General features: G+C 37.3%; 1 protein-coding gene across 1 annotated transcript; it reads left to right on the plus strand.

The window, feature by feature from the left end:
- The first annotated feature begins 32 nt into the window (after window positions 1-32).
- On the plus strand, window positions 33-16,082 carry LOC127425416 (leucine-rich repeat-containing protein 14B-like). The gene is made up of 3 exons (XM_051671424.1): window positions 33-2,651; window positions 13,641-14,000; window positions 14,195-16,082. Exons 1-3 carry the CDS (start codon window positions 1,747-1,749, stop codon window positions 14,508-14,510), a joined length of 1,581 nt encoding a protein of 526 aa, XP_051527384.1. The 5' UTR covers window positions 33-1,746; the 3' UTR covers window positions 14,511-16,082.
- The last annotated feature ends 57 nt before the right edge of the window (window positions 16,083-16,139 follow it).

Consider the following 16,139-nt stretch of genomic DNA (forward strand, 5'->3'; position numbering starts at 1 on the left):
ATATATATATATATATATATATATATATATATATAAACGGCATCTGCATTCACACCCATTATGTTGCTATGTGCTTCCCTCTTGTGGTTCTAAATGGAATTGTTAAAGCAGAAGTGTGTAATTTCTGCACCATCCAATGGAATTGAAAAAATAAACGTTTGTTTTGTGAATAGGCCCCCTGTCTGCTGTTGTTAAAACAAACAGACAGTCCCGCCCCAAACTCATGCCATTGGTTGTGTCAGTGTTGTTGTGTCAGGCTGGACGGGTTGCTCAAAACAAACAGCATTTTTGTCGGACCACAGAGACACAGTGTTTACTCTTTTCGAGAAAATTAACCCACAAATGGCTAACTTACAGTTGTCTTTGCATATTAAACTGGGATATGAGGAAATGTTTTAACATAGAAAGTTACACACTTAAGCTTTAAGCTCAAACTGGTTTTATCCAAGATTTCAGAGCTCCGATTTCGATATAATACATTTGGGTTTCCTTTTTGGTTTGAAAAATATAGCATATTAGTATTTAGTATATGCTTAGTTCTAAAAGTAATTGTAATACTTGGGTTTATGAGTTGCAAGATAACTCTCAAATTTAGGAGCCTTTGAAACTGAAGATTTTTTCCTCAGGATTATATTCTATATAGATATGACCAGTTTTATGTAGTCATTTCATATGTCAATGTTCTTATTAATGTATTTTTAAGAGTAAGCTTGCTTATTTTATAGAAATAGTCAGTGTTTTTAAACCAAAGATAGTCTTTACAACTATATTCCATGTTTATGTTCTGAATATGGCTGCTTATATTATCATAGAAAATGGCATGTTGAAGTCCTGACATTGTTAAAAACGACAGAAAAACACATAATGTACCAAGAAAAATAAAAGCTTGAGTAAGAAAAAAATTTTTTTTTCTCAGTTAATCGCAGATTACTAGATAATAATAATGATAGTAATATAACTTTTATTTGTATATATCCTTTCTTACATCAAGTGTAACTCAAAGTGCTTCATAAATCAGAAGCAGGATCATGATTTCAAGCTCGATTAAACTTCCTAGTGTTTAGTAGTGCATGCGCAGAGCGCTAGATAGCACCATAGGAAATGTAATCAAGCTTGAAATCATGAGACTGCTGTTAATATGTACAGTGAAAAATGAGTTACATTTTGGTCTGTTCTCACCCCAAAGTTTTGGTCACCATTCACTTGCATTGTATGGACCAACAGAGCTGAGATATTCTTCTAAAAATCTTAGTTTGAGTTCTGCAGAAGAGGGTCATACACATCTGTGATTTCATGAGAGTAAATGATGAGAGAATTTTCATTTTTGGGAGAACTAACCCTTTAATAAAGTCCATTTTAAATCAATCACAATGATTAAGCCATATTATTACTGTAGCCACAGAATAATTGCATTGTGCTAATTGTTGTCTCCATTGTCCTTCAATGAGTATAGTCAAGAGACTTCTATTTGGTTTCCAAAATGTAATTGCTATTTAACCTCTGCCTGTTAGCCAGTCTGCTAGTATGAGACAGCTGCTTCTATAAATAACCAACCCCCCTCTCAACAACCTCCCACCTCATTCTCTCACTCAGTAGGCAACACTGCCTTCAGGTTCTGTTCTTACCAAGGGTTGACGCACATATATATTTTGTTGCAAAGAAGGCAGAGAAACACACCACGTCTCTTAAAGGCTGACAGCTCTAAAGAAGAAGTTTGATTCATTTCAGGAGCTGACAAGCACAGCTATGAAGAGCCTCAAGTTTTTAGCGGCAGAGGGCTTCGTTCAGAATGGCCCAAATGCATGTAAGAGCCTCAATTGCTTGTCTTACAATCTCTACCCAGTCCTTTTCAAGGCCAGCTATCTGCGTGAGGAGCCCACAGTGCTCCATGATTTGGTCCAGACGTGGCCTCTCACAGAGCTCAACTTGCGCAAGTTACTGGGCAGAACAGTGGACTGTCCAGATGATCTGACTTCCCGCACCTGCAGAATCTGTCTGGAGGCCTTTCTAAAAGGTCTGAAGGACTATGTGCTTCAAGCGCCAAGCACTTATGCAAAAATGCTTCGTGTTGTAGATATGATTGGTCTTCAAGACACAGAACACCAGGTCTGTCCATGCAGCCGTACGCTTGGTCGCTGGGCACGCACCGAACTGCTTACTAGCATGTGCTATGAGACTATGGTGTCCATGCAGGCTGGCCAAGCAGCACCATCAGCTTTTGATGTGGAGGTAGATGTCCGTCTTGATGCCTTTGTTACAGGAAGGAACTACGAGGTGGTAGCACAGGCTCTGTTGCTGCACAGACATTGCCCATTAAAGCTGCACTTTGTAGGCCTACGTGTGGACTCACTGGCCCTCAAGAATCTCTTTTATTTGCTGAAGCTAGTGGAACCACATGGCCTGCAGAAGCTGGAAGTGGTGCACAATGTACACCTGGAGGCTCCACACATTGAGGTAATGCTCTCCAAGCTGAAGTTCCCTCAGCTGCGCTCACTCACGTTTCCAGCACAGGCTTTGAATGTACACAGGTTGGGTCCAGAGGATGTGGACCTCTTGGGAGTTCTGGGTGAGCTGATGAGTGAACTGACTGAGCTAAGAGAGCTCTATCTGGGCTTCTCCACTCTTACTGGACACCTGAGGAAACTTCTGAGGTAAGGACTTTAAAACCACATTTTAGCAATGTGAGTTGAGGTATTGGGAGACCGTAGCTAGTTGTCACACTTTTCACTGCAGTGAACATTTGTAAGGGTAGGTTTATTTTTCAAAGTCAATTTCTGCATAGCCACATACCTTAAAGTCTTGGCTACAAAAAAGCTACTGTACATTTTCACCTTCACTGCAAAGGAAAAAAGATACAGTTCATTGAACACACGTTGACCTTTTGGCGGGACATATTGTTACACTTTATGGAGTAAGCTGTTACAATAGAGTGTCATTAAACCAGTGGTGTAGGTTACATGTGAACATTTTGAGGGTACATGGTCCTCCATCACCAACCATCACAATAACCAAAAGAAAATCTACTCCTCTCGTTACATCTACGCCTGCACTTAACCGCCTACTTAGGCTTTTCAGCAAATTTTAACCCTCTATGGTACCGTGTTGCCTCCAGGCAACATAGCCTATTTTAGTTTTAGTTTTTTAAAAAAAAACTTTTTTTTTTTTTTTTCCCCAATTTGGAATGCCCAATTCCCAGTGTGCTTTTTAAGTCCTTGTGGTCACGTAGTGATTCAGTTCAGTCTGGTGGCGGAGGACGAATCACAGTTGCCTCCGCGTCTGAGACCGTCAACCTGCGCATCTTATATCGTGGCTTGTTGAGCGCGTTGCCACGGAGACATAGCGCATGTGGAGGCAACCACGCCCAACTCGCCACGCGCCCCACCGAGAACGAACCACATTATGGCGACCACGAGGAGGTTACCCCATGTGACTCTGCCCTCCCTGCATCTGGGCCAAGTTGCTTAGGAGACCTGGCTGGAGTCACTCAGCACGCCCTGGGATTCGAACTAGCGAATTCCAGGGGTGGTAGCCAGCGTATTTTACATGAGACACCCATTTAATTGGTCAATGCAATCTCAGGGGAGAACTCAAATACTAACCAATGAAAATGCAAAAAAGTGGTCACATGACCCACAGGGGTCCATTTTGTTTCCTCTTTCAGCACATGTGCACGTCACATGGCTCCATATTTTTTCCAAAGAAAAGTGAATTTTTCACTCATTTTTGTCCACTTTTACAACCTTCATTGGTAAGTAAAGAAGTATTTTCAAAAACTTTACATTTATATATCATCAAATGTATCATAGGACATTACAAAAAAACTGCATGTTGCCTCGAGGCAACATTGTACCATAATGGAATCACATAAGGCCATACCAGGCATACTAGGTTGGCTGGGTCTTCTATTGGAGACCCAGCTTATGACAAGCTGTACAAGGTGCGCCCACTGCTGACATCCCTCTTGGAGAAGTTCCAAGCAATCTCAGTTGATGGAAATCTTTGTGTGGACGAACAAATTGTCCCATTCAAGGGGGAAAAATTCCCAAGAAGCCAAAATGCTGGGGATATAAAATCTTTGTTCTTGCTGATAACAGTGGCATAGTCTACAACTTTGAGGTGTACATTGGGTGTATCTCTCCCTGCAATGGGCAGCCTGACATAGGCGTGAGTGGCAACATAGTGCTAACCCTTTCAAGCATCATTCCAGACAACATCTCCCAGAAGTTGTTCTTCGACAACTGGTTCTCCAGTGTTGACCTGCAGATGTTGTTGGAAAAGAGGAAGATTCACTGCCTTGGCACAGTCAGAACCAGTCGTCTGGCTAGATGCTGTCTCCCCATTGATTGAGACATGAAATGGAAAGGAAGGGGGGCTTTTGAGGAAAAGGAGACCATTTATAATGGGGTTACGCTCAGGGCTGTGAAATGGCATGATAATCGTGCAGTCATTCTCCTCTCCACCTTTGCCTCAGCGAATCCAACAACCACTGTGATGAGATGGGACAAAAAAAGGAAGACAACAGTCCAGGTGAAATGCCCAAGCATTGTCACCATGTACAACAAAGGGATGGGAGGGGTTGATCTACTGGACTCCCTCATCGCCCTCTACTGAACAAAGATTCGATCCAAAAAGTGGTATCACAAAGTGGTCTTCCACATGTTTGATCTGACTGTTGTTGAGGCCTGGCTCCTCTACCGGAGAGACAGCAGAGACTGTGACATCCCCCCAAAGGATGTGTGCAGCCATGCAAAATTCAAAGATGAAGTTGCAGCATGTCTCTGTATGGAGAGGAAGGCCTTGAAGAGAAGGTGGAGACCATCACAGCACAGTGAGGAAGAACAGCCTGAAAAGCGTCCAAAAACCCCTGCAGAACCACGACCATCAACGCTGGTTTGCTTAGATCAGACAGCACCCTTTTCTTTCAATTTTGTCTGTTTGGGGTGAAAGAAAAGGGTGATGCAAATACCCAGGTTGTTCAGGCATTGTAAAAGTGCAGTGCTCAAAATGTGCTACCTACCAGTGTTTTTCTGTTGAGAGGAATTGCTTCCTCAACTTTCACAATCAGGGAGGTGCCATTAGTGAGGAAGGAGATTTTGTGCATATTAGGATAAGGTGCATATTAGGATAAGGTTATGGTGATTTTTAAAGTTTTACCTTGAAACAATTGTAATGTTTTGAAATGATAACTTGATGATATGATGGTTTGGTAATACTTGTGTTCCACGATGGTACAATGTTGCCTGAGAGCAACAGCTGGATATTAAATGTTACTTTTTTTAAATATGAAATGTGTAATACATTAAAAACTAGATAAATCTGTTTGTTCAAGTGTTTGGTTAAAGAAATTGATGTTTTCAGTAAATATATTTCTTCTTTCTGTATGAAAATGTCAAATGTTTCAATTTGTCCATTGTGGTACAATGTTGCCTTGAGGCAACAAACTTTTAATAAATAAATACATTTCAAAATAAGGAAAATGTTTATTGATATTGTTATAGTGTCCAAATTTAAGCAGGAAAAACCTTTTCCTCATTGATATATTGCGTACCAGTTTTTTGTTTTTTTTGACACTGCTATCACTGTTTTATTTTTTGTCAACTTTTCAAATATATATAACTGAATTTAGTTACATAACATTTTTGACTATTTAAACATATAGTCTACGTATAGGATGGCTAACTGTATCAAAGACTTCCAATATCCCATTGCCATGCAGTAATAAATATCTGTGTGTTTCAGTATAATAAAAGGGCTGTGTGTGGCACACAGGGTGTTGCATTAAAATAAACAGACATATAATGGCAAAAGTAAACCGAAACGCATACGCTGCCTACAGCAGCGATAACAATAACAATTACAAAGACAAAGACAAAACAATGAACAATGAGGGTTACATTACATTATGACAAAGCTTGTTATACTAGCTTATATGCATTACACCATGAAAGAGTCTTACATGCAATAGAATTTTTTGAATTCCTTAAAGAATTTAAATATATATATATCAATATCTTTCTTGAAAATAAAAAAGGAAGGAGTTTTCTTTGAAAATGTCCACTTATGAAAGTAAAATTTGGCAAGAAAAAGTAATAAATTTATTATAAAATTAAAATGAGAAGGGACTAATTTCAAAGCTTCACCAAAAAAAAAAAAATAATAATAATTTTTTGGCTTATACAGAAGTTTGAAGATAAATACTTTTTAACAAAATTTGAAAAGTCAACCCAAAATATTTTGCAATAAGTACAGTACCAAAACAAATGAATAATTGTTTCTTCAAACTGATGACAGAAGGAGCACATGGGGGAAATACTATTATTAAATTTAGCAAGTTTATAATTTACTGGGTAACAATTATGTATAATTTTAATAAGAGAACAACTTTATTAGATTTTTTTTTTTTTTTTTTTTTGTCTATATCACTAAACTTATTATTCCAAAAACATACACAAGCAGGTCGAGAAATCTGAGATCTGTTAAGAATTAAAAAAAATTTTTGTTTGACATGCTACTGAAAAGACATTGGTCAACAAATAAATTAGTTTTGTCAAAAATAGGAGGAGAGCATAAAAAACATTTATGGCCAGGCTTTACTAAAAGTTTGACAGAATCAGGAATTGCACCAAAAACAATGGCATACTCTCTTGGGGGTACTGGAAAAGAGAATTCTTGCCTAAAATATTTGTAAGTGAGCAGGACACCCCTATCATCTAAAAGTTGACTCACTAAAAGTATATTCTTATCAAACCAATTATGAAAAGAAAAAAAAAAAAAAGTTTTATTTTTATATCTAATATTTTTGTTGTTCCAGATAAAATAAATATGTGGAGAAAAATTATAATTATATATTAGGGACAAACAAATTAAAGCCTGTTTATGAAAACTAGATAAAGTTAAAGGTATTTTAGAGATGTCATAGCTGCAGCGCAAGAAAAAATGGAAACCTCCAACTGAACTGAAAATATGATTTGGAATGACATTCCAAAAGGATGTGGGGTTGTTTAAAAACGATTTTAAAAACAAATATTAAAAAATAAAATAATTAATAAAATATAATTATTCACACACATAACCTCTACATCTCTCTCTCCACTGTCCCTCCCCAAGAGCCCTCCAAAAATGCCAAATATTTGCCCCATTTTCCCATAAACGAGTCCAAATTACCCAATCCTCTAGATACCCCTTCTTCAAACGCTGCCACCCTCCCCATCTCTGTACACCACTCTAGAAATGATGGTGCTCTGTTGGACTTCCAACCCCTTAAAATGGCTTGTCTGCCAATCATAACACTTGTTAAAACCCAATTTTTTTATAAATTTGTCCCCCAAATTTATGACAGCTCTGTCACCCAAAATACAAAGTCTGGGGCAAAGCAAAACTTGAGTGCCCAAAATGTCAAACAAATACTGTAGCTCTGCACCTTCATCCAAAAATCTTGAATCTTAACACACCCCCAAAAAGCATGAGTTGTGTCTCCAACTTCTGATTGGCATCACCAGCAGTTGGGTGTGTCTTTAAGACCAAGCCTATATAATCTAGAGGGGGTCCAGTAAAATCTATGTAGAATCTTAAATTGCATAAGGCAAACCCTTGCATCTCTAGATGCAGACGTGACATTTTTTAGAACCCTAGTCCACACTTCTTCCTCCAATATCAAATTCAAATCTTTTTCACATAATCTCTTGATAGAAGCTAAAGCTCCATCCCCCAGACTCCAAACCAGCAGGGAGTAATACACTGATGCCTCATGAAATTTCCAAAAGCAGTAATCACCTCTCCCAAAGCATCTGCCGCTTTAGGGGGGTGTGTGCTACTCCCAAAAATAGTACAGAGCATGTGGCGCAGCTGTAAGTACCTATAAAACTGAGATCTGGGAATCCCAAAATGATGACCCAGATTCTCAAAAGATCTCAACACTCCACTCTCATACAGGTCGCCGAGTGTAACAACCCCCCTCACAATCCACTCTGACCAACAGAAAGGGTGTTAAGAATAAATCTTATGGGCTGATGAAAAAAATTTATAGTCTCTACCAGATGGGTTCAAAAGTCACCAAATATCTGCAAGACCAAGATTTTTACACATCCTGTGAAGCGTCAGTGTTGCTCTAGGGGACTTACACACTTTTGTTTCACTGTGATCAAGGACTGAGTCCATCAAAATATTAAAGTCTCCTCCCAATATTATATCATGAGGGTTGCCAGCGGCTTGCAACATCCCTTCAAGATCTATAAAAATGCCCTGATCATCAGTGTTAGGTGCATAAATATTAGCCAAAATCAAACTTTGCCCCTGAATTTCAGTTAAAACAATAATGACTCTTCCTAATTTATCTTTAATCTGTTTGAGAAATTTGAATTGTAGATGTTTATTAATCAATATAATGACTCCCTTGCTCTTACTTGAGCCAGCACTAAAGAAAACATGCCCACCCCATATCTTCCAAAATTTTTCAGCTTCCTGCAGGGTAAGATGTGTTTCTTGAAAAAACACTATATCATATTTCTTACGTTTAAGAAAAAAGGGTGCCACCTTTTTATGGGGTGCCCCAACCCATTCACATTCCATGTGGAGAGAGATAGTACACTCGTATTAACATTTGACATATTGATATAATAAAAATAAATAAATTGTGTGTCAAAAACAAGATTATACAGACCACATTCCCCATTAATGCAACAATCAAACCCTGAATTTCCACCCGAACAAAACAAACAGAAAAAAGAAAAACGTGCACATTAACCCCACGCATGACAGCGCCAACCGGCGTCAATCCCTTAAAACTCAAAGAGTCCATGTACGCCTATGAGAGCCCCCGTGACAACTTTGCCATCGGATTGCTCAAGTCCGGTGCTTCTATACAAATTTTGTAAGGCAAAATTACATAACAGAAAATATTTTGTAAAACAGACCCCAGCCAACAGGCAGAATAACAGAAAAAACATGTAGACTCATTCACAGAACCATCTCGAAGGTGTGTTCCTCCACAAAATAAACTCCAGCTGATATAAAGCCGTTCAGTTTCCTCGGACAGACAAGCAATTGTTCAGTGAGCCAGCTGTTATGAGTTCAGCGGATGACATAATCATTCCAATGTCCCATAAAAATACTCAACAAAACAGACTCCAGCAAGCAGGAGGAATAATCACAAAGAACAAACAGATATATCCACAGCAGAACAAGCTCCATCCGTTAGGCGGAGCCAGCACGAAAAACAAAACCGGCATCCTGGTTCCTTGGATGATCAAGAGCCAAACTAACTCAGAGGCCGCAAAAAAAAAAGAAAAAAAAAAGAAAAAGAAAAGAAAAATACACTATAACTTACTCAGCCCGTCAACTTTATAAATACGTCCTTTATGTGAGCATGTAGATATTTTGCGGTCATCCAAAGTGTCCATTCTCGATCTGGCCGCAGTGTAAAAAAGATCTTCCGTCAATGCAAAAGTTGCTTGGAGTCATGCCACAAAACAAACTCCAGCCGCTAGGCGGAGCCAGCACAGAAAGAAACAAAAATAGCACCCAGCTTCCTCAGATAATAGAGTCACATTTAATCTTTTTAACAAAAACCATGGCTAATATTTTGTAAATTTGTTTAGGGATCAAATTTATAACGCCCTGAGTCATAGAGGGTGGGAGAGTACCCTTATGAAGACTTTCTAAATAAACTTCTAGGAGAAATGGAGAAAGATCATTTGAAAATTTCTTATAAAACTCTGTGGTCAGACCATCATTTCCAGGAGATTTATTTAGTTTCAACTTGTCAATCGCCTCAAAGATATCTTTAATTTGAATAGGAGATTCACACAGAATCTTGCCATTATCATCAATTTTGGGAATATGGTCCGTGTCAAGGGAGTTAAAAAATAAATCCAAGATATGTTGAGAGTGTCTAGGACAATAAAGGTCTTATAAAACTCTTCACAATAATTAGACATTTCTTTATGATTCTTTAAAACCACTCCATTTACATTAAGACTATTTATAGAATTAAGATGACTTCACTGTTTCTCTAATTTGAAAAAAATAGCTGGAATCACGTTCTCCCTCTTCCAGCCACCTCTTTCGAACAAAAGCACCCTTTGCTTTACGTATCAAGTTATCTAATGAATTCTGTAGTTCAACCAATTCTGATTTCTGGACAACTGATACATTTTCAAAGGGGATGCAGGAGAGACAGACAATTCTTTTAACAATGTTGAGTTCCTTTAATTTATATTGCTTGGCTTTTTGAGTACCAGTTTTAAGTAGCATTAACCTAATATTGTATTTCAATAACTCCCAAATAGAACCAAAATTATCTTCAGCTTGAGCTTTGTTAAAAAAATATTGAATCCTAGATATCACAGATCGACAAATTTCCTCATCCTCTAATAAAGCAGAGATTAATTTCCAATATGAACTATATGTGTTTGAATAAGATGGGTTATCAAAAGATAGAATTATGGATTTATGATCGGACAGTGGAGAAGGCAAAATGTCAACCTTAGTGACAATCAAATAAAGAGTCAGATATTAACCAGAAGTCAGTCCTAGACCTCAGTGAACCAGAGCTGTTAGTCCAGGTAAACTGTGAAGCGTGAGGATGTTTTTCCCTCCAAATGTCAATTAGGCCAAATCGGGAGATCAAATCACAAAGGCCTGATGATCCATTAGATAATCTAGGTGGTGATCTGTCCAAAGAGTTGTTTAAAGTTTGATTTAAGTCTCCACCCAAGAGAATAAGCAAGTTAGAATATTTAGATTTGAAATATTCTAAATGTGTTTCTATTGAATTAAACAATTTGAAGTTATTTTTTGTAGCATTAAATCTGTAAATGTTACAAAGATGAAATCATTTAAAGCAACCAATAAAAAAAGAAAATGGCCTTCAGTATCAGAGATTGTCTCTATAATTTTACCCTTAAATTTGTGCTTTAAAGTTAGGACACCTGCTGAGAAATTAGAACCGTAAGAAGAAAACAGCTCATCACCCCACTGAGATTTCCAAAACTTCAAATCACTAGAGTTTGTGACTCTTGTATAAAACAGAAAATAAGTATTAAGAGTTTTTGCATATAGAAAAATTGCTTTACATTTGACATCATTACGCAACCCTCTTGCTATTGCGTACCAGTAAAACAATAGAAATGTTCAGCCGTGACGTCGATTTGAAGGTGAACCCGGAAGTCAAATTCGCCATGGGTTCCCTCTGGATTTTCCTATGGGTTTTTAAACTTAATAATAAAATAAGGTCTGTGGTAAACATTACTTGACGGTTTTGTTCTACAACACAAATGACACACTTTCATGCCTCAAACATGAATTTTGAATCCGCCATGTGTTTTTTAAAAACAGTATGTAATTCATTAAGGCTTCAAAATTCACAGACCTTATTATATTTAGTTTAAAAACCCATAGGAAAATCCAGAGGGAAACCATGGCGAATTCTCTTCCGGGTTTTTGGACTAAAAGCTGAACAGCTCTATTATGAAGCACTAAAATATATTTATTAAACAATAAAAATGGAAAAGGTAATGTACAAAAATATCAAAACATTTTTGGACCAACATATACAATTGATGAGTTGTATAAATTAATGACATTTTAAACATGTGACAACCTGCCTTGCCCTGACTTTCATGAAATATACCTTTGTCCTAAGAACATATTTAAACCTTTCCGGCAAAAATCTGCCTACATAATATCATTGACCCTTGCCTTAATGTGTGCCAGTGAGGTTTGATTATGTTCATTTGTTACCCAAGAGCTTTAACAAAAAATGTGATAGAGAAAATTTACTTTGGAGGGTAAAATTTACAAAAAATATTTTAATTTAAGAGAATTTTGAACTAGGTGTTCAAACCAACATATGTCTGCTAGAGAAAACGATCATTTGAGCAATTGGACTTTTGACTGAAAATCTTATCGTTACTGAGATATAGTCCCTGTGACAACTAGCCCCGGTATACAGTTCAGGTGTCTCAAAACACAATTATTGGTGTCATGTAAAAATATCAGTAAATTCATCTACTATAAATTATGGAAGTCATAAATAAAGTTTATTTAATATGTTAGATCAGAGAGATGTAAGAATGTCAGCTTATTTGAGAACTGTATTATAAAGATCGCAGGCCTAATCAGCTTTGTTTTATATCAAGAGTGTTGTTATTGACATTGGATGGCTCCCTATTTGTTTTGTGTGACTGCTAGAATGCAGACAGCTGTGTCATTGCATGGCTGTAAGAGGCCAGGACATGAGCCTGGCAACACAATACCTTCTACATTTAAATAGCACTGCAACCGAATAACAGTCAAAACACTGTGAGCACTAGAGTGATTTGTAGTTCCACAACACTATTTAGCCCAATAGGTAATAATTCACCTCAGAAGCAGATGTAACATGTTAAATAAAAATATTTCTTGGATTTTATATGGCTTTTATTACCTTTTACAAATTTAATTAATTGATAGTGAGTTTATAAATGAAGAGTGATTGTATGTTACATACAGTGTTGGGTAAGTTGCTTAAAAAATGAATGCACTTCAAATTAATACTTATTTATTTAAAATTGTAATGTTTACTTCATTAAATTAATCACATTGCTAATTACTTTTAAGATACTTTTTAAAATGCTTTTCACAGAAGTTTTTTTTTTCATTCAAAACAATGTCTATATTTCCTCCTTGTTTATTGACATGCAAGCCATACACTCAACACCACGAGTTTTGTACTACACAACTTGTTGTACTAAAAAAGTAATTCGATTACAATAATTAATTACTTTGTAATTAGATTACACCTAACACTGGTTACATGGGATTTATATGTTGTTTGAAATAGAATGAATTCTAAGTTAAGCACTGCTGTTAATCACAATGCAGTACATGCTGCATTTATAGTGCATGCTAGACATATTACAATTTGTTGTATATATTTAAGGGATAGTTCACCCAAAAATGAATATGCTCTCATCATTTACTCACCCTCATGCCATCTCAGATGTGTATAACTTTCTTCTGCTGAACACAATAAAAGATTTTTAGAAGAATATCTCAGCTCTGTTGGTCCTCACAATGCAAGCGAATGGTGACCAAGACTTTGAAGCTCCAAAACAACACATCGAGCTTAAAAGCATAAAAGTAATCCATAAGACTCCAGTGGTTTAATCCGTGTCTTCTGAAGCCATCTAATCAGTTTTGGTTGAGAACAGACCAAAATATAACTCCTTCACTGTACATCTTGCCATTGCAGTCTCTAGGCACGATCATGGTTTCAAGCTCGATCACACTTTCTAGCGTTTAAAGCATACGCAAAGGGCTAGATGGTGCTGTAGGAAGTTTAATCGAGCTTGTCACCATTCACTTGCATTGGTTGGACCTACAGAGCTGAGATATTCTTCTAAAAATCTTTGTTTGTGTTCTGCAGAAGAAAGTCATAAATTGTAAAAAAAAAAAAAAAAAAAAACTAATTAGTGAGCCACTCGAATGTGTTTCTGGAAGTCTCCACACTGCAGTTTATGTGTGTTATATATTAAATATTTACTATTATTATTTATTTATTTTTACATAATTTTGTTACTTGTTTAATGTTATTAGTATTTCCAGTGTGCTAGTGTGATGCTGTTACCCTAATTAAGATCTTGATCTTTCTCTTTCACCAGTCCACTTCAAACTCCACTGCAGTGTATAGAGCTAGCAAACTGTAACATCAACGCAGTGGACATGGCCTACTTTGCCAACAGCCTGCACAGTGAGCACTTAGTAAAGTTGGACCTGAGTGGTCACGGAGTAGCTGACCTCTTCCCGAACACCTTTCGGAAACTCCTGCAGCGGTGTTCTGCCACACTCACTAGCCTGGGTCTGGAAGAATGTGGACTGGATGAAGAGTGCCTGAATCTGCTCACCCAAGCACTGGCTCCCTGCCAGGGACTCCAAGAATTCAAGATCTTGGGTAACCCATTGAGCACAGCTGCCCTGCGCCATCTTTTCAGTGTGCTGGCTCAGGGTTTTCCAGCTTTGAGGTATGACTACATGCATGCAAGATATTTTTTACGGATGGCGTACTTTTAGTTGTCTCTGTGTATTTAGGTGGGGATAAGAGAAAGTAGGCTATTTTACATCAGCTTTAAGACTTTTTAAATAATTTAATAACACATCAGAGGATTAAACTGTAGACCAACATCTGAGTCTTTCTGAATGTCTATGCTATCAACAGATATGTTGAGCTACCCGTGCCTCGTGACTGTTATTCTGAAAACGCAACGTACCCACTGGACGACAAGACACTGCTGAATTATGATAGAGAGAAGTTCCAACAAGCCAGGACTGAACTTGTGGGCATCCTTGAGAGAGTGGGGAAAGGAAATGTAGAAGTTTGCACCCCATTGCTTGGAGCCTACGATCCTGACATCAATGAGACGAGTAACGAGCTGGGGGTCTCCATGTTGCACTCTTTCAACAGTGTCATAGGCAACTTCATTGATACGGTGAATAGCGTAAACCAACGGAGAGAGCAAAGAATGATGGAGTGAACCTGTTCATGGTGAACAAGAAATTAGAATGTTTTACTGTAACTGATTTAAGGGGGATATTTTAACAGTTAGATTCAGTATACAATATAAGCACCTTTGTAAATATACATAAATATATAGGTGTTTCTTCAACTTCGGGCAATTTCATGTCCCATGGGTTGATTTTTAATCAAATGGCCAGATTTCAACTTTTTTCTTTTTGTTATTTGAAAGTCACATTAAAACTGACTTGGAAACTTTTTTTCCAGGCCTTCATTTTTATTTTACTTCTCAAATGCCTTTTATGTACAGATTTTACTGGTTAAGCCTTGTCCAAGACCCGGACTTTCAATATTATTTTTGTTGGATTTTCTTCCAATTTGGAATGCCCAATTCCCAATGTGTTTTTTAAGTCCTCATGGTCACGTAGTGATTCGCCTCAGTCCGGGTGGCGGAGGACGAATCCCAGCTGCCTCTGCTTCTGAGATCGTCAACCCGCGCATCTTATCACGTGGCTTGTTGAGCGCGTTGCCACAGAGACATAGCGCGTGTGGAGGCTTCACGCCACCCACCACGGCATCCATGCTCAACTCACCACGCGCCTCACCGAGAATGAACCACATTATAGCGATCGCGAGGTTACCCCATGTGACTCTACCCTCCCTAGCAACCGGGCCAATTTTGTTGCTTATGGGAACTGGCTGGAGTCACTCGGCACACCCTGGATTCAAACTAGCGAACTCCAGGCGTGGTAGCCAGCGTCTTTTACCACTGAGCTACCCAGGCCCCGGACTTTCAATATTAAACTATGAATATCCATTATAAAAATACAAATTATTACTGGTTTAAAACAACGATAATCAAAAAAAAAAAAAAAAAAAAGTATGAAATAATAATAATACATTTAAAAAAATACGTTTCGACTGTCTCACATTCAGAACTCATAGTTACGTCATTTCCACCACACTAAACAATTTTGCCCCAAAATACATTTTTTTCAAAAGTTAGTGTACTTAACCAAGTGGACAAGTGTCAGTGAAGAGTGTGCTTGAAATGAAATATGAGACAAGTGATGTTTGAAAAAAAAAGGCGAATATCACTTTTTGTATTGCATTTATTTTATTGCTTATAAGCTAATTCCCAATCGCTATAATTTTGCCAACTTGTGTAAAACGTGTGAAAATATAATTTAATTGTGTGTATTTAGGATATTTATGAAAAATAAGTGTGAAATTTTTTTTCAAACTTAACTTTATAGACATGCCCAAAGTTAAAGAAACTCATATATGTAAGCATCTTTGGAAAGGTGGATGGCGTAAAATATAGAAACAAAGAATTCAGCTGCTACAAATAATTTACAAGCACGTAGAATATATATTTTTAACATGTGAAAGAATTAACTGATTTAAGGCTTTGCAATATTTTCTGTATAACGATTCAAATTATTTTTTTTGTCTTGTTTTTAAAGAACATTAGACTGTAGTAATGAAATATGACCCATTACTTGTAAAAGCAAGGGTCATTTTCATGTATATTGTGCATTTATTGTTTAAATGAATTCTTTAAAAATAAAGAAATTGCCTTTGCTTTAGAATTCACTGTAACATTACCTATGTGGTTGAAATATCCTTTGGGAATATGACACGGCCG

This window comes from Myxocyprinus asiaticus, chromosome 34, assembly GCF_019703515.2.
Source record: "Myxocyprinus asiaticus isolate MX2 ecotype Aquarium Trade chromosome 34, UBuf_Myxa_2, whole genome shotgun sequence".
In the NCBI taxonomy this organism is placed as follows: Eukaryota; Metazoa; Chordata; class Actinopteri; order Cypriniformes; family Catostomidae; genus Myxocyprinus; species Myxocyprinus asiaticus.